At 43.6% G+C, this 24600-nt stretch overlaps 1 protein-coding gene across 1 annotated transcript in view; it reads left to right on the top strand.

The window, feature by feature from the left end:
• Positions 1-3675: 3675 nt before the first annotated feature.
• Positions 3676-24600, top strand: part of RPH3AL (rabphilin 3A like (without C2 domains)) — a gene marked incomplete at both ends in the record, with an annotated part of 37271 nt that continues 16346 nt past the window's right edge. Inside the window, 5 exons of the mRNA XM_083350237.1 lie at positions 3676-3752; positions 5396-5539; positions 12602-12731; positions 21142-21228; positions 23925-24120. Of these exons, the coding sequence (XP_083206363.1) occupies positions 3676-3752; positions 5396-5539; positions 12602-12731; positions 21142-21228; positions 23925-24120 (634 nt within the window). The remainder of the gene's footprint in view (positions 3753-5395; positions 5540-12601; positions 12732-21141; positions 21229-23924; positions 24121-24600) is intronic.

Here is a 24600-nt window from a genome sequence, read left to right as displayed (position 1 = left end):
TTTTCCTTTTCCTTCTTTCTTTCTTTCTTTCTTTCTTTCTTTCTTTCTTTCTTTCTTTCTTTTCTTTCCTTTCTTTTCCTCTTTCTTTCTTTCTTTCTTTCTTTCTTTCTTTTTTCCTTCCTTCCTTCCTTCCTTCCCTCCCTCCTCTTTCTTTCTTTCTTTCTTTCTTTCTTTCTTTCTTTCTTTCTTTCTTTCTCTCTCTCTCTCTCTCTCTCTCTCTCCTTCCTTTTTCTTTATCTTTTCTTTCTTCCCTCCCCTCCCTCTTTTCCTTTTTCCTTCCTCCCTCCCTCCCTCCCTCCCGCCACCTGCTGTAAAAACCAAGAGATTCAAATAATGAGAATTATAAGGGGTCCCCAGTCAAAGGCAGGACGTCTAATATCTCAGAATTAATAGATTCTACACCCGTGTGGCATAGAGACAAACCATGCAAAATTAATTTGATGAGCCCTTTTCTTGGCTGCGCGGCTCATGCGTCTTGCTTTTCTGGCCGGTGGGTCTCCTTTGCAAGCCTCTTCGCTCTCATCCCAAAAATAAAGGCTAGCTTCTTCTTTATTCTGACCTGTTTCTACTAACTCCCCTTTGAGTTTAAAAGTCAGCTGAAGCTGGCTTGCTGGACTCCATCCTTCAGCATCCTGTTTATTTCCAAGAATGGCTCATACGCCTCCTCCGTTGGGAATGAAAGGTCGACCCACTGAGGCCCACTGAGAAGTAAACAACGGCCGGGTGAGGCTGCTAAAGGCCCCCATTAAAACAGAGGCCATTTTGAGGCGGGGTCATGTTTAGGACCGAGGGCTATTTGTTGAGAGGAGCCCATGACGAAGCAGGTCATAACTATTTATTAAATTTATATACCACCCATCTCAACCACAAGGTGACTCTGGGCAGCTTGCCATGTTAAAACGGGTGGTAAAATAACGAAAGTAGTAAGAAGCCGAGTAGAATTCTGCCAGTTCATCTGCCTCAAGATGAAACCATCTCTAAGCCCTATACGCTCTTAAGCTTGCACTGCACTCTCAAGAGGACTACAGCCTTGTGCAGTTTTATTTTCCGTGGGCAGAGGGCTTTTTAGGGAAATAAATTGGGCACCCTGTTTGAAAGGGAAGGTTTGCCCTCCTTTGTCCTGGGCCCCAATTGCTAGGACAGATAAGGTGGGTTAGTCTGTGCTTCTGTTCCGGGTTTTGATCAGTGTTTCTCAGCCTACACTGCCTAGGGAATTCTGGGAAATGAAGTCCACCCCTCTTAAAGCATGCTGGCTGGGGAATTCTGGGAGTTGAAACCCACTCATCTTCAAGAATGCTAGCTGGGGAATTCTGGGAATTGAAATCCACCCATCTTAAAGCATGCTGGCTGGGCAATTAATCATCATCATCATCATCATCAACCTAAGATATGCAGATGATACCACTCTAATGGCAGAAAGTGAAGAAGAAGTAAAGAGCCTCTTGTTGCGGGTGAAGAAGGAGAGTGCAAAACTTGGGTTGAAACTTAACATTAAGAAAACCAAGATCATGGCATCCGGCCCTCTCAATTCCTGGCAAATAGATGGGGAAGAAATGGAGGTAGTGACAGATTTTATTTTCCTGGGCTCCAAGATCACCGCAGACGGGGACTGCAGCCAAGAAATTAAAAGACGCTTGCTCCTGGGGAGGAAAGCCATGGCAAATCTAGACAGCACACTAAAAAGCAGAGATGTCCCCCTGTCAACAAAAGTGCGTATAGTCAAGGCTATGGTCTTCCCAGTTGCAATGTATGGCAGTGAAAGCTGGACCATAAAAAAGGCCGAGCGCCAAAGAATGGAGGCCTTTGAACTGTGGTGCTGGAGAAGACTCCTGCGAGTCCCTCGGACTGCAAGGCGATCAAACCGGTCAGTCCTAGAGGAGATCAACCTTGACTGCTCTTTAGAAGGCCAGATCCTGAAGCTAAAACTCAAATACTTTGGCCACCTATTGAGAAGGAAGGACTCACTGGAGAAGAGCCTAATGCTGGGAAAGGTTGAGGGCACTAGAAGAAGGGGACGACAGAGAATGAGGTGGCTGGATGGAGTCACTGAAGCAGGAGGCGTGAGCCTAAATGGACTCCAGAAGATGGTAGAGGACAGGAAGGCCTGGAGGAACGTTGTCCATGGGATCGCGATGGGTCAGACACGACTTCGCAACTAACAACAAAAAAGTTGGAAGGGACCTGGGAGGTCATCTAGTCCAACCTTCTGCTCAGGCAGGAAACCCTGTACTATTTTAGACAAATGTTTCTCCAATCTCTCCAGTGATAGGGCATCTACAGCTTCTGAAGGCAAGCTGTTCCACCGGTTAATTGTTCTCACTGTCAGGAAATTCCTCCTTACTTCTAGGAGGAAGTAGTTGATTAGTTTCCATCCATTGCTTCTTGTCCTGCCTTCAGGTGGTTTCTGCCTGGGGAATTCTGGGAGTTGAAGTCCACCCATCTTAAGACATGTTGACTGGGGAATTCTGGGAGTGGAAATCCACCACTTTAAAGCATGCTAACTGGGCAATTCTGGGCATGGAAGTCCGCTCATCTTAAAGTTGCCAAATTTGAGAAACCCTGGTTTAAATTCTGGCATGTTGTAAGCACAATCCTCCAGTTTTCGTCTTGTGTGACGGAGGGATGCACATTTGATGCTGGGAACCAGTGGCTGATTCATAGGGCCTTTGTCACCCTGCGAACATAAGAGACTGGTGAAATATTATTATTATTATTATTATTATTATTATTATTATTATTATTATTATTATTATTAATAATAATAATAATAATAATAATAATAATAATAATAATAATAATTTTATTTGTATACCGCCATTCTCCTGAAGGACTCAGGGCGGTGAACAGGGCAGTACATATTAAAAGACAAAATACAAAAATTAAAATATGCTTTTTCCTGTCAGCAAAAGAGGCCAAAGACAAACTGTTTGTATTTTCAGTACTGCTCGGGTGAGGCCTTGACTCTTTCTGGATGACAGGAAAACTGTCAAGAGGCAAAACAGTGTTTGCCTTTTTTTCTTTTTTTTTTTAAGAAGAAAGATTATGTGAGAATATATTTTTCTACACTGCGGGGGGGAAAAACATGCTGAGAAAGTCGGAAGCCGAATGAACAAAACCATAAAGTCTTTCATGCTTATATCCACGTTGCATTTCTAGCAATAATACAGGGAGTCCTCGACTTACGAGCATTCGTTTACTGACCGTTCGGATTTATGTCACTAAAAAAATTGATCGATGGTGGTTTTTCAAACTTACGACCGTTGCAGCATCCCCAGGCTTACGTGATCAAAATTCTGACGCTTGGCAACTGACTCACATTTATGACGGTCGCAGTGTCCCAGGGTCATGTGATCCCCTTTTGTGACCAAAGTCAATGGAGGAACCCATATCCACTTAACAACCGTATAACTAATGTAACAACTGCAGTGATTCACTTAGCAACTATAGCAAGAAAGGTCGTAAAACGGGCCAAAACTCACTTTGTCTCACTGAGCAACATAAATTTTGGACTCAATTGCAGTCATAAATTGAGGACTTCCTGTTCTTCTGTCTAAAACTTGAGTTTGTAAAATTTTGGAAAAATCAACTTTTTCTCCAAAATAATCCCTTTCTCTCTCTTTCTCTCTCTCTGCAGGTTTGACTTTGCCTCGTGTAGGCCCCAGGGCTGACCAATCCATGGCAGAAACCATTTTTGGTAATGGCAATGACCAATGGGTGTGTCCTAATGACCGGCACCTGGCTCTCCGCGCCAAGTAGGTGGATCCGTAATTTTTCCATCCTTTAATCCAGTGGGCTTCAAATTTGACAACTTTAAGACTTGTGGACTTCAACTCTCAGAATTCCTCAGCCAACCCCGAGGAATTCTGGGAGTTGAAGTCCACAAGTCTTAAAGTTGCCAAGTTTGAAGACCCCTGGTCTGGATCTAAGCCCGCGGTTTCATCAAAATGGCTGGCTGAGGAATTCTGGGAGTTGAAGTCCACAAGTCTTTAAGTTGCCAAGTTTGAAGACCTCCGGCTTTAATCCTTTAATGTTGATAAGCGGAATCTTTTCACATTAATTCAGGGGAACATCTTCAACCTGGCTTGTAGAACTGTTCACTGTAAGGTGGGAATCGGTCTTGTAGAGTATCTATACATAGTCCTCGACTGACGACAATTTGAGCCTCAAATTTCCGCTGCTAAGCGAGCTTGTTTCTTTGCCCTGTTTTACAACCTTTCTTGCCCCCGTTGTTAAGTGAATCGGGCTTCCCCATTGGCTATGCTTGTTATAAGTTCGCAAAAAGGGGATCACGTGACGTGGGACACTGCAACCATCTTAAGTACATGCCAGTTGCCCAGCGATTGAATTTTGATCATGTGACCGTGAGGTGGTTTTCTCAGAAGCACAGAGCTGGAAAGGGACCTTGGAGGTCATCTAGTCCAGGGCTTTTCAACCTTTTCACCCATTGTACCACTTTTAGGATATGGCAACATCCGAGCACCAGCAGTCGCCTAGCAAGGTGTCAAAAACTTGATGACCAAAAAAAAGGAAAACAGTGATGAAGTACAGGTAGTCCTCGACTTACAACAGTTCGCTTAGTGACTGTTCGAAGTTACCATGGCACTGAAAAATGTGCCCCCCAAGCCACAGCCGAGCAAGATCCCTGCCTGCCTGCCCGGCGGCGCTCTTCCTCCTGTCCGAGGTTTTCATTGTTGTGAGCATTTCTGTTGAGGATTGGCAGCGGGGGTGGGGGGGGAGTTTGGTTTTTATTCCCCCCCCATCTGCTGGGTGGTTGCAGCAGGTTTTGGTCCCTTCACATGACCCTGGGACCGTCATAAATATGAATCAGTTGCCAAGCATCTGAATGTAAGTCACAAGACCCTGGAGATGCTGCAACATTCTAGCTGATCGGCGCTTCTTCTGGCTCAGCAAAAGCACCGGGATCAGCACCAAGCTCCAGCTGGATCCTGGCGCTGATCCTGGCGCTTCCGCTGAGCCCTGACAGCCCCGAAGAAGCGTTGATCCTGGCGCTTTTGCTGAGCCCTGACAGCCCTGCAGCTCTAGCCGTCTCTCGCTCAGGCTTGTGCGGTGCTGCCACCGGTTCAGCTCATTCCCCTCCCCCGCTACCACTTTCCTAGGATGGACGCGTACCACCTGCCGGGTGCCCACGTACCACAGGTGGTACCCGTACCACTGGTTGAAAAGCCCTGTTTCCAGTCCAGCCCCCTGCTCAAGCAGGAGAACCTATCCATCTCAGACAAATGGCTGTCCGGTCTCTGCTTAGAAACTCTAAAAGCGCTCATTAAAAATAAAAAATTGAGCCAACCCGCATTGAGATATGCAAATGCTGCGTTTAAAGGAACAGAAACCCCGACTGGCTGAAAAAAAAATCAAAATTGCTCCATTTCCTTTGCAGGCTTCACAGCGGCTGGTCGGTGCACACTTTCCAGACGGACCGTCAGAGGAAGATGCAGGCACTGGATCCGAAGGAAATGGAGGTCATTCTAGCGGTCATCCGAAGAGCCGAGAAGCTGGACATAATTGAGCAGCAGAGAATTGGGTATCTGTCTGTCTGTCTCTCTTTCTCCCTCTCCCTCTATCTCTGCCTCTTTAGTTATCTTTGTCTGTTTCTTTCCCTCCCTCTCTCTGCCTCTTTCCATCTGTCTGCCTCTGTTTCTTTCACTCTTTCTGTGTCTCTGCCTCTTTCCCTGTCTGTCTGTCTCTTTCTCTCTGTCCGTCCGTTTGTCTGTCTACCCATCCATATCTATCTATCTATCTATCTATCTATCTATCTATCTATCTATCTATCTATCTATCTATCTATCTATCTATCTATCATCTATCTATCATCCTGTCTGTCTGTCTCTTTCTCTCCGTCCGTCCGTTTGTCTGTCTACCCATCCATATCTATCTATCTATCTATCTATCTATCTATCTATCTATCTATCTATCTATCTATCTATCTATCTATCTATCATCCTGTCTGTCTGTCTCTTTCTCTCCGTCCGTCCATTTGTCTGTCTACCCATCCATATCTATCTATCTATCTATCTATCTATCTATCTATCTATCTATCTATCTATCTATCTATCTATCTATCTATCTATCTATCTAACATCCTGTGTGTCTGTCTCTTTCTCCTACTCTGCATCTCTGCATCTTTTCCTATCTATGTATCTGTCTGTCTGTCTCTCTCTCTTTGTCTCTCACACTCTCCCTCTATCTCTTTCGTTCTCTCTATTTCTTTCTTTCTTTCTTTCTTTCTTTCTTTCTTTCTTTCTTTCTTTCTTTCTTTTTCTTTTTTTCTTTCTTTCTTTCTCTCTCTTTCTTTTTTTTTCTTTCTCCATGTATGTCTGCCTCTCTCTCTGTCTCTTTCTCCCACTCTGCATCTCTGCATCTTTCCCTATCTATGTATCTCTCTCTCTCTCTTTGTCTCTCACACTCTCCCTCTATCTTTCATTTTCTTTCTTTCTTTCTTTCTTTCTTTCTTTCTTTCTTTCTTTCTTTCTTTCTTTCTTTCTCTTTCTCTGTATCTTTCTCTTTCTCTGTATCTTTCTTTTTTTCTTTCTTTCTCCATGTATCTCTGCCTCTTTCCCTATATATCTCTCTGTATCTCTATATCTCTGTATCTCTGTCTATATATACAAAACAAATAAATAAATAAATATACGTATATGTATATGTGTGTGTAAGTATATATATATATGTATGTATGTGTGTGTGTGTGTGTGTATATATGTATGTGTGTGTGTGGCTCAGTGGGTTACGATGCTGAGCTTCTCGATTAGAAGGTCGGCAGTTTGGCGGGTCGAATCCCGAGTGCTGCGTAGCAGAGTGAGCGCCTGTTACTCGTCCCAGCTTCTGCCAACCTAGCAGTTCGAAAGCACGTAAAAATGCAAGTAGAAAAATAGGGACCACTATGGTGAGAAGGTAACAGCGTTCTGTGCACCTTTGACGTCTAGTCATGCCGGCCACATGACCACGGAGACGTCCTTGGGCAAGCGCTGGCTCTTCGGCTTTGAAACGGAGATGAGCACCAGCCCCTAGAGTCAGAAATGACTAGCGCGCATGTGCGGGGGAACCTTTACCTTTACATATATAAATATATATATATATATATATATATATATATATATATATATATATATATATATATATGCAAATTATTCAAAACAGGAATGAAAGAGTTAATTAGCAAGGTCCATTCAAAAAGCCTTGACAAGTACTTAAACATATATATATATATATATATATGTTTTCTGAGGTTTTCGCGGGTGTTCGTATGTGCATCTTTGGTTATTCGGGTTTTTCCCCGCGTAGAACTAAAGGTGTAGGGGCGACGTTTCGACGGAATCCCATCCGTCATCATCAGGCTGGTGGCTTCTGCTTCCTTCTTCTGGGAGAAGCATGTGGCTGTTTGTTCCTCTTTTTTAAACTGCCAGAGGGGGTGTGTTCTGTGGGTGGTGTGCTCTGATTGGGTGGGGGAGTAAGTGTGTTCTGATTGGGTGGGAGTGTGTTTTGAATGGTGGGTGTGTTCTGATTGGGTGGGGGTGTGTTTTGAGTGGATGGGTTGGTCTCAGCTGCCAGCCTTAGACCTGAGCTGGTGAGTTGTGCTGCTTTTGTTCGGCTTCGTGTTTGTGGTGGTGCCATGTTTTTATAGTGGGTGTCAGTTTGCTTATTGTGTGGTTTGGAGGGGTTTACAGTGGCTGATGTTGCAGCTGTAGTTAGGTTTCTGTTTTGTGGTTGTGCCTCGTTATCATTGTGGGTTCGGATTTGCTTTTTGAATGGTTGTGTGGTGGTGATGTCATGTGGTGTTATCATGAGTTTGGGTCTATCATTCTTGGTGGTTATATATGTATATATATGTGTGTGTGTGTGTGTGTGTGTGTGTGTGTGTGTGTTTTCGTAGATTCTCGCAGGTGTCTGTATGTGTAGATCTAGAGTCTCGGGTTTCTTCCCGCGTTCCTTTCATCTTCAGAAAGTTGTGGCAGAACAAGTCAAGCAAAAGTGCCATCACCCAAGCAGAAGAACGCACACACGAACCTGACTGACCCATACCAGAGATACATAGCAGGTCCTCGAACTCGGAGCCAAACCAAAGCTCTGGAGGCCACTACACAGCCCACTCCTCAGGACACCAAATCACAACACTCAGGATATTACAACACAACAAAAAACCCCACCCATTCAGAACACACCCCACCCAATCAGAAGACAGCCACGCCTCCAACCAATCAGAAGACAACCACGCATCCACCCAATCAGAAGACAGCCACGCCTCCACTCAATCAAAAGACAACCACGCCTCCACCCAGTCGGAGGACACCCCCACCCAATCAGAAAGCAGCCACGCCTCCACCCAGTCAGAACACAGCCCCACCGGCAGTTGGAAGGAAAGGAATAGCCAGACCACGCATTGCTCCTGGAAGCAGCAGGAGGAACACTCCGGCCTGATGATGACGGATGGGATTTCGTCGAAACGTCGCCACAACTTTCTGAAGATGAAAGGAACGCGGGAAGAAACCCGAGACTCTAGATCTACATATATATATATATATATATATACATATATATGTATATGTGTGTGTGTGTGTGTGTGTATATATATATATATACATACACATATACATATGTATATACTGTATAGTGTCTGTCTGTCTCTTTCTTCCACTCTGCAACTTTCCCTATCTATGTATCTGTATCTGTCTGTCTCTGTGTCTCTTTCTTTCCTTACCTACCTACCTACCTGTCTATCTGTCAAGCTTCTTAAATGCCCATCTTCCTGATGGAGGAGCTCTGGATGATACCCCCCGCTTCCATTTTATTCCCCTCTGGAATGAGTTATATATTTTATTGATTTCTTTAAAACATTTACAGCTAGTCCTCAGCTTACAGCCATTCATTTAGTGACCGTTCAAAGTTACAGTGGCCCAGAAAAAAGTCAGTTATGACCACTTTTCACACTTACGACCCTTGCAGCATCCACACGATCACATGATCAAAATTCAGACGCTTGACAAGTGACTCGTATTTATGACGATTTGCAGTGTCCCGAGAGGGGTGTCACATGATCCTGTTTTGCGAACTTCTGTCAAGCAAAATCAATGGGGAAAGCCAGATTCACTTAACATCATGATTCACTTAATGACGGCAGTGATTCAGTTAACAACTGTGGCAAGAAAGGTCATAAAATAGGGCAAAACTCACCAAATGACTACCTTGCTTAGCAAAGGAATTGTTGGGCTCATTTGTGGACGTAGGTCGAGGACTACCTGCATATAGCGACCCATCTTGTAAGCATCTGATAATGACAGATGCAAAACCAGCTGTAAGTCAGGTTAACCATCCCAAATTGCTAACCAGATGCCACTAGCTGGACGACAGTGGCAGGGCGTGAATAGAAATGGCATCCGGGATAGACTGCTCCTGCACGTGGAGGTTCACTTTTGTTGCTGATAGCCTTTTTCTTTCCTTTTGTTAGCCCTATGCCATTATGTAATAGATCTGCAGATGTTGAAGTCAGCTTTATAACTGTGATTGTTTTTTTTTTTGCAATGATGTTTTGGGAGTCTTTAACTATGTTTGTTGAACAAGCCATAATGGGCTATAGGTTCAAAATTATTTGATCATCATGCAGTTATGGGGGGGGAACCACACAACTGTTGCTTAACATAATGGTGAAGCCAATTAGTATCTTTGGATTCACTTTTTTATTATGTAATGTATAAATAGATAATATGCAGATATAAACACCGGATATATGTCACTTCAGATAATGCTCAAAGCCAGGTTTAGTAAACAATTCATCTACTGAGACACATTAGTTTTGTGTTTTGTAATCCCAGGTCCCATATACAAGCCCCAAGGCTTCTTTTCACTGTGGCATTACCGTGCAAATAATATAATAATATACATTTGTGTCCTTTCTGCAATGATGACATGCACACCTGAAATGATGATAACAACAACAACAACAACAATAAAAAAAGTTGGAAGAGTTCTTGGTGGTCATCTAGTCCAACCCCCTGCTCAGGCAGGAAACCTTATACCATTTCAGACAAATGGCTGTCCAGTCTCTTCTTAAAAACCTCCAGTGTTGGAGCATTCACCGCTTCTGGAGGCAGGTTGTTCCGCTGGTTAATTATTCTCACTGTCAGGAAATTTCTCCTTAGTTCTAGGTTGCTTCTCTCCTTGATGAGTTTCCATCCATTGCTTGTTGTCCTGCCTTCAGGCACTTTGGAGAATAGCTTGACTCCCTCTTCTTTGGGGGCAACCCCTGAGATACTGGAGAACTATCGTGTCCCCCCTCGTCCTTCTCTTCATTAGACTAGACCAGGGGTAGGCAACCTTGGCTCTTTTGTGACTTGTGGACTTCAACTCCCAGAATTCCTGAGCCAGCCATGCTGAGGGGAAAGGGACAGGTTTCCAAGCTGAGCCACGCTGGCTCAGGAATTCTGGGAGTTGAAGTCCACAAGTCATAAAAGAGCCAAGGTTGCCTACCCCTGGACTAGACATACCCAATTCCTGCAACCGTTCCTTATATGTTTCAGCCTCCAGTCCCCTAATTATCTTTGTTGCTTTTCTCTGTACTCTTTCCAGAGACTCAACATCTTTTTTACATCGTGGTGACCAAAACTGGATGCAGTATTCCAGGTGTTGCCTTAACAAGGCCTTGTAAAGTGGTATTAGTACTTCACGCGATCTTGATTCTATCCCTCTGTTAATGCAGCCTAGCACTGTGTTGGCTTTTTTGGCAGCTGCAGCACACTGCTGGCTCATATTGAAGTGATTGTCTACTAGGACTCCAAGATCCCTCTCACAGTTACTACTATCGAGCAAGGTACCCCCTGTACTATACCTGTACATTTAGTTTTTCCTGCCTAAATGTAGAACCTTACTTTTTTCACCCTTGAAATTTCATTTTGTTAGATAACACCCAATGTATGTCTTGTCCGGTGAGGTCACAGGCTTGTTCTCCTTGAAAGGTAAATGGCCAAGCTGAGTTTTGTAGCTGGTTTTCTACCTTCTGGAAATAATTGAGATAATAATCCTGCAGCACTCAGTGGGGTTAACGCTCTGTATTCTTTGAAACTTTTTTTTTTAAATTGCAGCCGGGATGACAGTTCTAAAGTGAATTACAACCTTAAAGTTAAAAAACACCTAAGATTTACTGCTGAAAAATCTTTAGCCATTGATGTCACTACTGCAAGGAACGTATTCTTTTCTACTTTCTAAATCCCCGAAAAACTGCATTTTGGGGCGAGGATAAAGTGACTTTGAATTTCGTGGTGGGCCGACTCCATTACATTAAAAAGAAATAGATTTTTTTTTTAAAATCCAGTAACTCATTCCTTTTGTCATTGTCTGGGGTGTTTGAATGAAAGCTATTTATTATCTCTTTTATCTGTCTGCTAAAGGATTTGGAAACCTTTTAACTTTCAAGGTCGGTGGCGTTAAATCTGGCAGGAGGGATTTGAGGAAAGTAGCAGAGATTAGCCCTCGTTTGGAAGAACTAAGCCGCCAAGTCTTGCACATTTGCGGTTTAACGCTTGCGCTGAAAGTTCCCGTCCAATGCACACATCCCGACTGTGAGAATGGGAGATGAAGATAGCTTGTTTATCTGCAGCCTGAATCGTGCCTGTGTTAGGATGAGCTGTTTTAAAGTTCTATAACTTGCTTTAAAAATAATAACACGCATAAAAAAATATAGTGAGGATTAAAAAAATATATACACATTGTCCAAGAAAAGGAAAAAACACATCGGGTAGTCCTTGATTTACATTCATTCAGTGACCATTCAAAATTACAACAGCACGGAAAAAAGTCCTAGTGGACTATCCTAGTGGACTATAGGAGCCAGCTGTGTGCTGCGGCTTCCAAAAAGGCCAACACAGTTCTAGGCTGCATTAACAGAGGGATAGAATCAAGATCAGGTGAAGTATTAATACCACTTTACAATGCCTCGGTAAGGCCATACCTGGAATATGGCATCGAGTTTTGGTCACGATGTAAAAAAGATGTTGAGACTCTAGAAAGAGTGCAGAGAAGAGCAACAGATGATCAGGAGACTGGAGGTTAAGATATATAAAGAATGGTTGTTGGAATTGGGTATGTCTAGTTTAATGAAGAGCAGGACTAGGGGTGACACGACAGCTGTTTCCCAATGTCTCAGGGGTTGCTACAAAGAAGTGGGAGTCAAGCTATTCTCCAAAGCCCCTGAAGACAGGACAAGAAGCAACGGATGGAAACTCATCAAGGAGAGAAGCAACCTGGAACTAAGGAGAAACTTCCTGACAGTGAGAACAATTAACCAGTGGAACAACCTGCCTCCAGAAGTGGTGAATGCTCCAACACTGGAAGTTTTTAAGAAGAGACTGGACAGTCATTTGTCTGAAATGGTAGAGGGTTTGCTGCCTGAGCAGGGGGTTGGACTAGATGACCTCCAAGGTCCCTTCCAACTTTACTATTATGATTATGATTAATGCGAAAAAAGTCGCAATACGACACGTCACGTGACGCAACGAGTTTGACACCCGTATCCTAGATCCTTCAGTTCGATTTGCACGCCGTGTTTGGGGCCCACGGAGCGGCGCCCGTTCTGACAAGAGTTTCTGCCTTGCAGGCGCCTGGTGCAACGGCTGGAGAACATGCAGAAAAACGTCCTGGGGAATGGGTCAACTCAGTGCCTGCTCTGCGGGGAAGGCCTGGGGTTTCTGGGGAGCACGGCCGTGTTTTGCCAAGACTGCAAAAAGGTAAGCCGAGTTTTTTTTCCCCCTGGCTTCGGGTGCGACCGAGGAAAGCTGAGCCTTTGGGGTGTTCTTTTCAAACATGCTTTGATGGTGGTAATAATAATAATAATTATTATTATTATAATGCCGCTTGGGGGGGTGTATGAAAGCCCTAATAAGCAGGCATATACATAGAATGAAGGCTACTGCTAAGCTTGTAAGCCGCCCTGAGTCTTCGGAGAAGGGCGGGATATAAATGGAATTAAAATAAATAAATAAAAATTATTATTATTATTATTATTATTATTATTATTATTATTATTATTATTATTATTATTATTATTATTATTATTATTGGAAGGGACCTTCGAGGTCATCTAGTCCAACTCCCTGCTCAGGCAGGAAGCCCTATACCAGTGGTGGCGAACCTTTTAGAGACCGAGTGCCCAAACTGCAACCCAAAACCCACTTATGTATCCTCGGGTGCCGGGTGGGCGTGGCCCATTGGGTGGGTGTGACCCTTTGGGTGGGCGTGGCTGTGGTGGTAACGGCAGAATGGGTGGGACTAAAAAGTTCAATCATTCAATTCCAACTTTGAGAGATTTTGTTTTCTCATGAAAAGTTGACACTGATTGATTGAACCTTTTTTTTTTTTGCACATGGCGGCGGAGGCCTAAAGCGAAAAGGTTTTATAAAACCCAGCTGAAGGCCTAGGACTGGGGCGAGGGCGTGCGTGCCCACAGAGAGGGCTCTGCGTGCCATCTGTGGCACATGTGTCATAGGTTTGCCACCACGGCCCTATACCATTTCAGACAAATGGCTGTCTAGTCTCTTCTTAAAAACTTCCAGTGTTGGAGCATTCACCGCTTCTGGAGGCAGGTTGTTCCACCGGTTAATTGTTCTAACTGTCAGGAAGTTTCTCCTTAGTTCTAGGTTGCTTCTCTCTTTGGTTAGTTTCAATCCGTTGCTTCTTCTCCTTCCTTCAGGTGCTTTGGAGAATAGCTTGACTCCCTCTTCTTTGGGGCAGCCCCTGAGATACTGGAAGACTGCTATCATGTCACCCCTTGTCCTTCTCTTCATTAAACTAGACAGACCCAACTCCAGCAGCCGTTCCTTTTATGTTTTAGCCTCCAGTCCCCTGATCATCTTTGTTGCTCTTCTCTGCACTCTTTCCAGAGACTCAACATCTTTTTTACATCGTGGTGACCCAAAAGTGGGTGCAGTATTCCAAGTGTGGCCTTACCAAGGACTTGTAAAGTGGTATTAACACTTCACGCGATCTTGATTCCATCCCTCTGTTAATGCAGCCTAGCACCGTGTTGGCTTTTTTGGCAGCTGCAGCACACAGCTGGATCGTATTTAAGGGATTGTCCACTAGGACTCTGAGATCCCTCTCATGTTTCTGTTTTTTGTTTTTTTGCAAGCGACGCTGGCAATACATCCACTCCTGAAATCCTGCTTAATCCCACCTGGCTAATCCACGTAAAGTCCTCAACTTACAATCTTTTGTTTAGCGACCATTCGAAGTTACAACGGCACTGATTAAAGCGTCTTGGCCATTTTTCAGACTTAATGATCATTGCAGCATTTGCTGAGTCGACCTTGAGCCGGTCAGGATCGAACTCCAGGCGATGGGCAGAGTTATCCAGCGATACAGCTAGTCCTCAATGTATAACAGTTCGTTTGGTGACTGTTCGCAGAGACAAGGGCCCTGAAAAAAGCGACTTATGACCGTTTCTCACATTTACGACCGTTACAGCAGAGTTGTGAAGTGAACCAGTCCAGTCCTTTATTTAGCCACCCAGTCGTTAAGTGAATTTGGTTTCCCCTGTTGACTTTCCTTGTCTGAAGGTCGCCAAACGTGACTCTGGGACCCTGCGACCGTCATAAATACGAGTCAGTTGCCTAGCGTCCTAATTCTGATCACGTAACCACGGGGATGCTGCAACGGTCGTAAGTGTGAAAAACGGTCATAATTCCCTTCTTTCAGTGCTGCGTAGCTTGGAACGGTCGCTAAGTAAACTTTGGAAGTCAAGGATTACCTCAGTGATCTTTCCTGACATATATTTTTATTAATGTTTTCATACAGTTCAGTACTCAATTCAACAAACATGTTGTCTTGAGTTTATCATTCACTAATACAAATTTAGTTCCTAATCCTTTTATTCTTTTCGCCATCCGTTGGTAAAATAAGTGCCAAGTTTGGAAAGTATCCTGTTTCTTCTTTGTCTTTCAACCTCAAAGTGAGCCTGTCCATTTCTGCACATTTTAGTATTTTTTTTTTCAATTATTTCTAACTCTGGTGGTGTTTATTCCTTTTTCCAGTGTGGTGCGAATATGATCCTTGCCGCTGTCATCACATGTAGAATCAAGTATACACTTTGTTTATCAGCCGTTTCTGGCCTTATGCCTAATAAAAAAAAAAAGTTCAGGTTTAAAATCTACCTTTTTTCCCCTCACATTTTTTCTAGCCAGGCATGCATTTTTGTCCAATACCTCTTTGCTTTAACACAGGCCCACCGTACGTGATAATTAGTCCCTGACTTGCGTTTGAATTTCCAACATCTATCTGACGTATTTTTAAAATAATAATAATAATAATAATAATAATAATAATAATAATAATAATAATAATAATAATAATAATAGGTTGGAAGGGACCTTGGAGGTCATCTAGTCCAACCCCCTGCTCAGGCAGGAAACCTTATACCATTTCAGGCAAATGGCTGTCCAGTCTCTTCTTAAAAATCTCCAGTGTTGGAGCATTCACCGCTTCTGGAGGCAGGTTGTTCCATTGATTAATTGTTCTGTCAGAAAATTTCTCCTCAGTTCTAGATTGCTTCTCTCTTTGGTTAGTTTCCATCCGTTGCTTCTTGTCCTGCCTTCAGGTGCTTTGGAGAATAGCTTGACTCCCTCTTCTTTGGGGCAGCCCCTGAGAGATTGGAAGACTGCTATCATGTCACCCCTCACCCTTCTCTTCATTAAACTACACATACCCAATTCCAGCAACCGTTCCCTATATGTTTTAGCCTCCAGTCCCCCAATCATCTTTGTTGCTCTTCTCTAAACATTTTTGCTAATCTTGCTAGTGGCAAGATTTTCTTTTTGTTAAATTTGGAGGGCGGCCCATGTCTCTGGGCTTTCTTTGTGGTCTCCCATCCCTGGATTGAGCAAGATCAGCCAAGGTTGGGTGCTGCTGACTTCCCCAGAACAATTTCGAATATTCAGCTCCAGCAGGAAAATCCACAAAATACTTTTGCAGCATTTTTATGGGGGACAATCCAGACCAGAATCAAAAAATAGGAAAAGAGTGATCCAGCAGGAAAATTGAAAAAGTGGGACCTTATTTCTTTTTCTTTTCTTTTCCTTTTTTCCCCTTTTTTTAAGTTATGAGAAAGGCAAAAGTGTTGGGATGGCTTGTATGAGGAAAAAGACTCAGTGTAATGAAAATCTTAACCAGTAAGAATGTTTGAAATATTGTGGGGAAAACAAACTTAAGTAAGAATTTTAAACAGCATCTATGATGAGGCTATCAAGATGATCAGTTAGAAAAGAAGCTTTGTATCGGTGTGGTTATTATTTGCAGCAATATTAGAAGACTGTCTATATTTAATTGTTATTTATCAAAATAATAAGAATTGCATTCATGCAAGGTTGGCAAAAGACATTTTTGGAAGAAGAGAGCATCAAGCAAATCTAATTATGTGGACTATAGAGTTATAGAAACTACTTGTTATTGATTGTTTTTTAAATGTAAACCCAGACAACACGATGTTTACCAAATACAGTATTCTCAGTGGGTTAGGACACTGAGCTTGTCGATCAGAAGGTCGGCAGTTTGGCGGGTCGAATGCCGAGTGCCGCATAACAGAGTGAGCGCCTGTTACTCGTCCCAGCTTCTGCCAACCTAGCAGTTCGAAAGCACGTAAAAATGCAAGTAGAAAAATAGGTACCACTACAGTAGGAAGGTAACAGCGTTCCATGTGCCTTTGGCGTCTAGTCATGCCGGCCACATGACCTTGGACAAGCGCTGGCTCTTCGGCTTTGAAACGGAGATGAGCACCGGCTCATAGAGTCGGAAACGACTAGCATGCATGTGCGGGGGAACCTTTACCTTTAACTTTTATAGAAAAAATAATAAAACATATTTTTTTAAAAAAGAAGAAGAAAAAATGGGATCTGATCCCCATTTCCTCAATCCCAGTTTGCTGGGCTGAAGAGATTTAAAGAGGGAGCTATTGTAAAGCAGAGGTCTTCAAACTTGGCCCTTTTATGACTTGTGGACTTCAACTCCCAGAATTCCTCAGCCAGGCATGCTGGGAGTTGAAGTCCACAAGGCATAAAAGGGCCAAGTTTGATGACTCCTGTCTTCAATCTAACAAACAAAATGGAGGCTGGCTGAGGCATTCTGGGAGTTGAAGTCCACAAGTCATAAAAGGGCCAGGTTTGAAGACCCCTGCTGTAAAGGGTAAGGGGAGAGAGAAGGGTCAGCTTGTGCAACCACAACCCGACCCCAAAATTTCTGCCGCTAAGTGAGACAGTTGTTTAAGTGAGTTTTGCCACATTTTTACAAACTTTCTGTCAATGCTGCTAACATCGAATGTTATTGCTTGACAAGAGATGAAGAAGTAGCTGTTTCATATGTTAAACTTGTGTCTTGTTTTAAGACTACTAGTGTATTGTTTTAGTTTAAGGTTAGGAGTGGGGGATGAGTAGGAATGCACCTTCAAGGCCATTTCTTTCACTAAGAAGATAAGGCTTTGGCGGTCTTCTAACGGAAGGGAAACTGATTCTTTAAATTCATTGGAGAATATGATTAATGACAAAATTAGAAAGGTGGAGAACTGTGTTTTAATATATTGTGCAAGGGGGCAGAGATTGCAGATTCCAGCTTCCTTCAAGCAAGCATTTGCCGGTGTATTGGGCTAATAAAGGACATTTAAGGTAAACAATGCCTCAGAGTCACTTGAAAAGCCCGTACGTTGGAAACGTGACACTTTCCTGCCACGGCTGTTAAGTGAGTCACACGGTTGTTAAGTGAATCCAGCTTCCCCACTGACTTTTGCTTTGCCAGAAGATGACCCCATGTCCCTGGAACACCGCAACCATCATAAAGACGAGCCAGTTGCCAGGTGTCTGAATTTTGACGGTGTCGCCATCACAATGCTCAGTGTGAAAAACGGTTGTTAAGTCTCTTGTGTCCAGTGCCGTTGTAGCTTGGAACGGTCAGTCAACGAAAGGCGGTAAATTGAGGACAACCTGCAGTTTTGGAGTGATGGGATTTGTAGTCCAACAGGTGGCTGGCGGGGGGGGGGGGCGGCCTGGCCATTCTCTTCCTCCTCCGCCCCTCCCACCTCCTCACAGCTGACATCAATCAAAGCAGAAATTCCGCAGTTAATTAGGCTATAGATTTAAAAAGGCTCCCAATTATTCTTGGTCCACCCTTTCAACTGTTAAAATTAGCATTTTGGAAGATTCCCCAAGGCTTTGTATTATTATTTTTTTAATTGGGTTTTAATGAGCTGTCAATAATCTCCACAAAATTTATTTATTTATTCATCCATCCATCCATCCATCCATTTATTCTTTCTCTCTCTCTCCCTCCCGCTTTCTCTCCCTCCCTCCCTCCCTCTCTCTCCCTCTCCCTCCCTCCCTCCCTCCGGCCTTTCTGAATTGAAGAAAAAATTGTTTCCCGGGTGATATTGCAGGCTGCTTTTTTTAAAAAAAAAAATAGCGTAGCGTGTTGTGTGTTTTATTTTTATTTTTTTTGAAGTAATGACAAAGGAAAAGCACTTTCCCGGATTTGCAGATTTTATAAGCTCCACCAGAGGGAGGACTCGGTATCCCAATGCAATTTAGCGTGATCCTATTTTTTTTTTTACAGAGATGAGTAAAATTAGAAAACCGGAATTGAGTTCCGAATAAGGGGACAAAACTGCTCGGTAACTCTGGAGTAAGCTCAGTGAATCTGCTTTCAGGGGAAGCCATTCGTTTAGCCGCCGTACGACTTTGCCAATGGCACTGAAAAAGGGGGAGTCACAACGAGTCCTCGCACTTACGACCGTCGCAACATTCCCCCGTGGTCACGTGATCAAAATTCAGGCGCTTGCTTCTTGTCCTGACTTCAGGTGCTTTGGAGAATAGATGGGACCCCCTCTTCTTTGTGGCAGCCCCTCAAATCTTGGAAAACTGCTATCATGTCCCCCCCTCTTCATTTAACGAGACATACCCAATTCCTGCAACCGTTCCTTGTACGATTTAGCCTCCAGCCCCCTGATCATCTTTGCTGCTCTTCTCTGCACTCTTTCTAGAGTCTCAACATCTTTTTTACATCGTGGTGACCAAAACTTGATGCAGTATTCCAGGTGTGGCCTTACCAAGGCCTTGTAAAGTGGTATTAGTCCTTCACGTGTTCTTGATTCTATCTCTCTGTTAATGCAGCCCAGCGCTGTGTTGGCTTTTTTGGCAGCTGCAGCACACGGCTGGCTCATATTTAAGGGATTGTCCACTGGGACTCTGAGATCCCTCTTGCAGTTACTACTGTTGAGCAAGGTACCGCATACACATATAAGAGCCTTGGTGGAGCAGTGGGCTGATGCCTCCTTAAGTAACACCAGCTGCCTGCAATTAGTGCAGGTTCAAGTCCCACCAGGCTCAAGGTTGACTCAGCCTTCCATCCTTCCGAGGTAGGTAAAATGAGGACCCAGATTGTTGGGGGCAATAAGCTGACTTTGTAATAATGCCGCTTGGGGGTGTGTGTGAAAGCCCTAAGAAGCAGGCATATACATAGAATGAAGGCTACTGCTAAGCTTGTAAGCCGCCCTGAGTCTTCGGAGAAGGGCGGGATATAAATGGAATTAAAAATAAAAAAAAAATACTGTAGCTGTCCATTTGGTTTTTCTTGCCTAAATGTAGAACCTTTTTTGGATGAGGCACCCACCCCCGTTGACTCTTTTCAACCTCCCGTTACCGATCGGCATCCTATTCCATCTGTGCCTGCTGTGGATATGGCTGGCAGCATTAATTTACAGGCGGCTTGCAGGGAAATGGTTAATCCATCTTGCTGTGGATTGATTTTTGTTTTTATTCTCTCTTATTGAGTGCTCCGTTTGATTTTATTCCTTCGGTTCGGCCTCACAGCTCTTTTGAAATCTTCATGATCTTTTTTGCCCTGCGGGCCCGTTCGGATTGTCCAGATGGCTAGAAAAAACACCGGTGCTCTCTTGCTTTTGCTGACTGATCTTGAAATCCGACGAACCCATAAAAGGCTAGTTATTGCCTTTCCTGTTCCTTCGGGGCATAAGCAGAAGGACCCAGATTATGGGTGATCCTACAATATTCAACCAGGTCCGGGTTTAAATTCCAGCGGTCCTCCACTTACGACCATCATTGAGCCTGGTTGTTAAGTGGGTCATCACGCATCTGTCCCAGATTTTATGCCGGGGTGTTTTTTTTGTTTGTTTTTTTGCAGTGGATTTTAAGCGAATACTGTGGTTGCAAAGCAACCCCTTGTCGAATCCCTTGTCCATAATGGGCGTTCATTGCCAGAAACAGAAAGTAAATATCGATTTGGGCAAAAATGTTGTAAATCATATTTATGTGACGCAGGATGCTAACCAACAACCGTACGTATGGACCAATTGCTCACCGCTCCAAGTACAATCATGTGATGGGGTGGTATTGGAATTTCAAATCCAGGTTGTAAATAAATGTTATAACTAACTAACTAACTAACTAACTAACTAACTAACTTTATTTATTTATTTATTTATTTATTTCCCTCCCTCATTTCTTTCTTCCTTTCTCTACCTATTTTCCTTCTTTCCACCTTTTTCTTTCTTTCTTTCTTTCATCTTTCTGTCTGTCTGTCTGTCTCTTTTTCCTTTCTTTCTCGACCTATTTTCCTTCCTTCTCTCTTTCTTTCTTTCTCCTTCCTTCCTTCCTTCCTTCCTTCCTTCCTTCCTTCCTTCCTTCCTTCCTTCCTTCCTTTCTCTACCTATTTTCCTTCTTTCCAACTTTCTCTTTCTCTCTTTCTGGCTTTCTTTTTTCTTTCTTTCTCAACCTATCTACCTTCCTTCCTTCCTTCCCTCTTTCCTTCCTTCCTTCCTTCCATCCATCTTCCTTCCTTCCTTCCTTCCTTCCATCTTTCTTTCTTTCTTTCTTTCTTTCTTTCTTTCTTTCTTTCTTTCTTTCTTTCTTTCTTTCTTTCCTTCCTTCCTTCCTTCCTTCCTTCCTTCCTTCCTTCCTTCCTTCCTTCCTTCCTTCCTTTCTCAGGGAGTTGAAGTCCACAAGTCATAAAAGGGCCAAGTTGGAAGACCCTTGATTTAGAGACTGTTGCTTTTCTCCCCCATGTCCCGGCCCACCCACCCACCCAAACTTACCCACTGGTGTCACCATCTTTGGGATTGATTAATTTTTCTCTCTGTCTCCCCAGAAAGTTTGCACAAAGTGCGGCATAGAAACGCCGGGTCCCCACAAACGGACCGTATGGTTCTGTAAGATCTGCAGCGAGCAGAGAGAGGTGAGTTCTGATGGGACCACAATTCCACAATTGTGGCTGCGGTGGTTGATATCTGCACTTGCTGTTTGTCGGGGAAGAATATTTGGGTCAATTTCTTAACCTTGGCCCTTTTAACATGGGCGACTTCAACTCCCAGAATTTCCTTGCCAACTTAACTGGCTGGGGAATTCTGGGAGCTGAAGTCCACCCATCTTAAAACATGCTGGCTGGGGAATTCTGGGAAGTGAAGTCCACCCATTTTAAAGCCTGCTGGCTGGGGAATTCTGGGAGTGGAAGTCCACCCATCTTAAAGCATGCTGGTTGGGGAATTCTGGGACTTGAAGTCCATAAGTTTTAAAGTTGGAGGCCTCTGCTTTAGATGACAACAAATGAACCAAATGTGTGATATACACTGATCTGGAATCCTTTGAGGATTGGATAATGTACGTATGTATGTATGTATGTATTTATGTATGTATGTTAGTTGTTTCCTACCATGATATCAACTACACGTTCATTTCTCCTTGCTCTTTTCTTGTTCAATTTTAAAGGATAAATATCTTGAGGCAGGAATTCAAGTCTGTTCTAATCTGGTGAGCAACAACTCACATTTATTTTATTTTTTTCCAGGAAATAAATTTCTCAAAGGGGAAAATGACTTATCTGGCACAGTTTCCATAGGTCTAAAGCATTTTGTGATGTGTGCGTCTGTGTGTGTGCGCGCGCATGTGTTTGTGTTTAAAGTGTGCTCTCCGAGTGTCTCGTTGAGTTTTTGATTAGCTTTTGCTGGAGGGCAGAAATTAAATTGAGTTTCAGGTTTTCGCTGTTCTTTCTGTGAAAATTGCTCTTCCTTTTGTACGAAGCTGTATAGATTAAATATGTTTTAATAAGTTCCCTTTGTCCCCAATCTCTGTATTAAAAACTGTATTGGAAAGAAAGCTGCGTTCTCGGAAAATGTGGCCACGGTAGGTTTGGCAACCGGCTTTCGTGTCACCTTATCAACTGCGAGGTTTTGACCCTCTTACTGAAATTATTTTTCTCTCGGCTTGAGTTTTAAGCTGATTGTCCAAAAAATTTCTACTTGGCTTTCGGTAGAATGCATTTACAGCTAGACCCCGACTTATGACCAAAATTGACCCCAAAGGTTCTGTGGCTAAGCGAGAGAGTTGTTAAGTAGGTTTTGCCCCATTTAATGAGCTGGCAGGAATAGCCAATACTCCAGAAGACAGGCTTAAGATACAGGAGGACCTGGACAGACTTGAACACTGGGCGCTATCTAACCAAATGAAATTCAGTGGTGAAAAAACTTTAAGGTTCTGCATTTAGGCAAAAGAAAAACCAAATGTACAGGTATAGTATAGGTCAGGGGTAGGAAACCTCGGCTCTTTTATGACTTATGGACTTCAACTCCCAGAAATTCTGGAAGTTGAAGTCCATGAGTCATAAAGGAGCCGAGGTTGCCTCCCCCTGGTATAGGTGGTACTTTGCTCAATAGTAGCAACCGTGAGAGGGATCTCGGAGTCCTACTGGACAATCCCTTAAATTTGAGCCATCCGTGTGCTGCAGCTGCCAAAAAAAAGCCAACACAGTGCTAGGCTGCATTAACAGAGGGAGAGAATCAAGATCAAACTTCCTGACAGTTAGAACAATTAAACCGTGGAACAACCTGCCTCCAGAGGTGGTGAATGCTCCAACACTGGAGGTTTTTAAGAAGAGACTGGACAGCCATTTGCCTGAAATGGTATAGGGTTTCCTGCCTGAGCAGGGGGTTGGACTAGATGACCTCCAAGGTCCCTTCCAACTCTGTTATTCTATTCTATTCTTATTCTATTCTTATTCCAACATTATTATTATTATTACTATTACTATTATTATTATTATTATTATTATTATTATTATTATTATTATTATTATTATTATTATATTATCACATGAAGCGTTGATATCACTTTACAAGGCCTTGGTAAGGCCGCACTTGGAATGCGGCATCCAGTTTTGGTCACCGCGATGTAAAAAAGATGTTGAGACTCTAGAAAGAGCGCAGAGAAGAGCAACCAAGATGATTAGGGGACTGGAGGCTAAAACATATAGGGAACGGTTGCTGGAATTGGGTATGTGTAGTTTAACGAAGAGAAGGGTGAGGGGTGACATGATAGCAGTCTTCCAGTATCTCAGGGGCTGCCCCAAAGAAGAGGGAGTCAAGCTATTCTCCAAAGCACCTGGAAGCAGGACAAGAAGCAACGGATGGAAACTAGTCAAGGAGAGAAGCAACCTAGAACTAAGGAGAAACTTCCTGACAGTTGGAACAATTAGCCAGTGGAACAACCTGCCTCCAGAAGCTGTGAATGCTCCAACACTGGAAGTTTTTAAGAAGAGACTGGACAGCCATTTGTCTGAAATGGTATAAGGTTTCCTGCCTGAGCAGGGGGTTGGACTAGATGACCTCCAAGGTCCCTTCCAACTCTGTTATTCTATTCTATTCTTATTCTATTCTTATTCTATTCTATTCTTATTCTATTCTATTCTATTCTAATTTTCTATTCTATTCTAATTTTCTATTCTATTCTATTCATAAAAGAAACAAAAAGAGTACTCAATAACTAAATTAAAAATAAAAGACACAAATGAGGGCTCAATAAAATCAGAAATAAATAAACACAAATCAGCCTTCAAAACCCTAAAAGTCCTTTTTTTCTTTCTTTCTTAAATCTCTTCAGGTCTGGAAGCGATCTGGGGCCTGGTTCTACAAAGGTCTCCCCAAATGCATCCTGCCTTTAAAAGGGGGGAGCGGCAGCGGCAGCAACAGAGCCAAGGAAATCCACCTTCGGCCCCCTCCTGCTCGCCTGGGACCCCCATCGCTGGAACTCCGGGGCAGTGGGATGGATCACACCTACACCTGGGCCAGGAGCAAAGGTCAGCCTCTCCCCTCCCCTCCTCCCCATGGGAGGCACCAAGAGGGATCTTGGGAATGATTAAAAGAGGCTCAATCTCAGCAATGTTAATGTGGGTGAACTTCAACGCCCAGAATTCTCCAGCCAGCATCCTGGCTGGGGAATTCTGGGAGTTGAAGTCCACCCAGCTTAAAGCATGCTGGCTGGGGAATTCTGGGAGTGGAAGTCCACCCCTCTTAAAGCATCCTGGCTGGGGAATTCTGGGAGTGGAAGTCCACCCCTCTTAAAGCATCCTGGCTGGGGAATTCTGGGAGTGGAAGTCCACCCCTCTTAAAGCATCCTGGCTGGGGAATTTTGGGAGTTGAAGTCCACCCAGCTTAAAGCATGCTGGCTGGGGAATTCTGGGAGTGGAAGCCCACCCCTCTTAAAGCATCCTGGCTGGGGAATTCTGGGAGTGGAAGTCCACCCCTCTTAAAGCATCCTGGCTGGGGAATTTTGGGAG

Source organism: Vipera ursinii (assembly GCF_947247035.1).
Source record: "Vipera ursinii genome assembly, chromosome: 1".
Lineage (NCBI taxonomy): Eukaryota > Metazoa > Chordata > Lepidosauria > Squamata > Viperidae > Vipera > Vipera ursinii.
The sequence above is the reverse complement of the archived record's forward strand: the minus strand, read 5'-3'. Positions and strand labels throughout refer to the sequence as shown.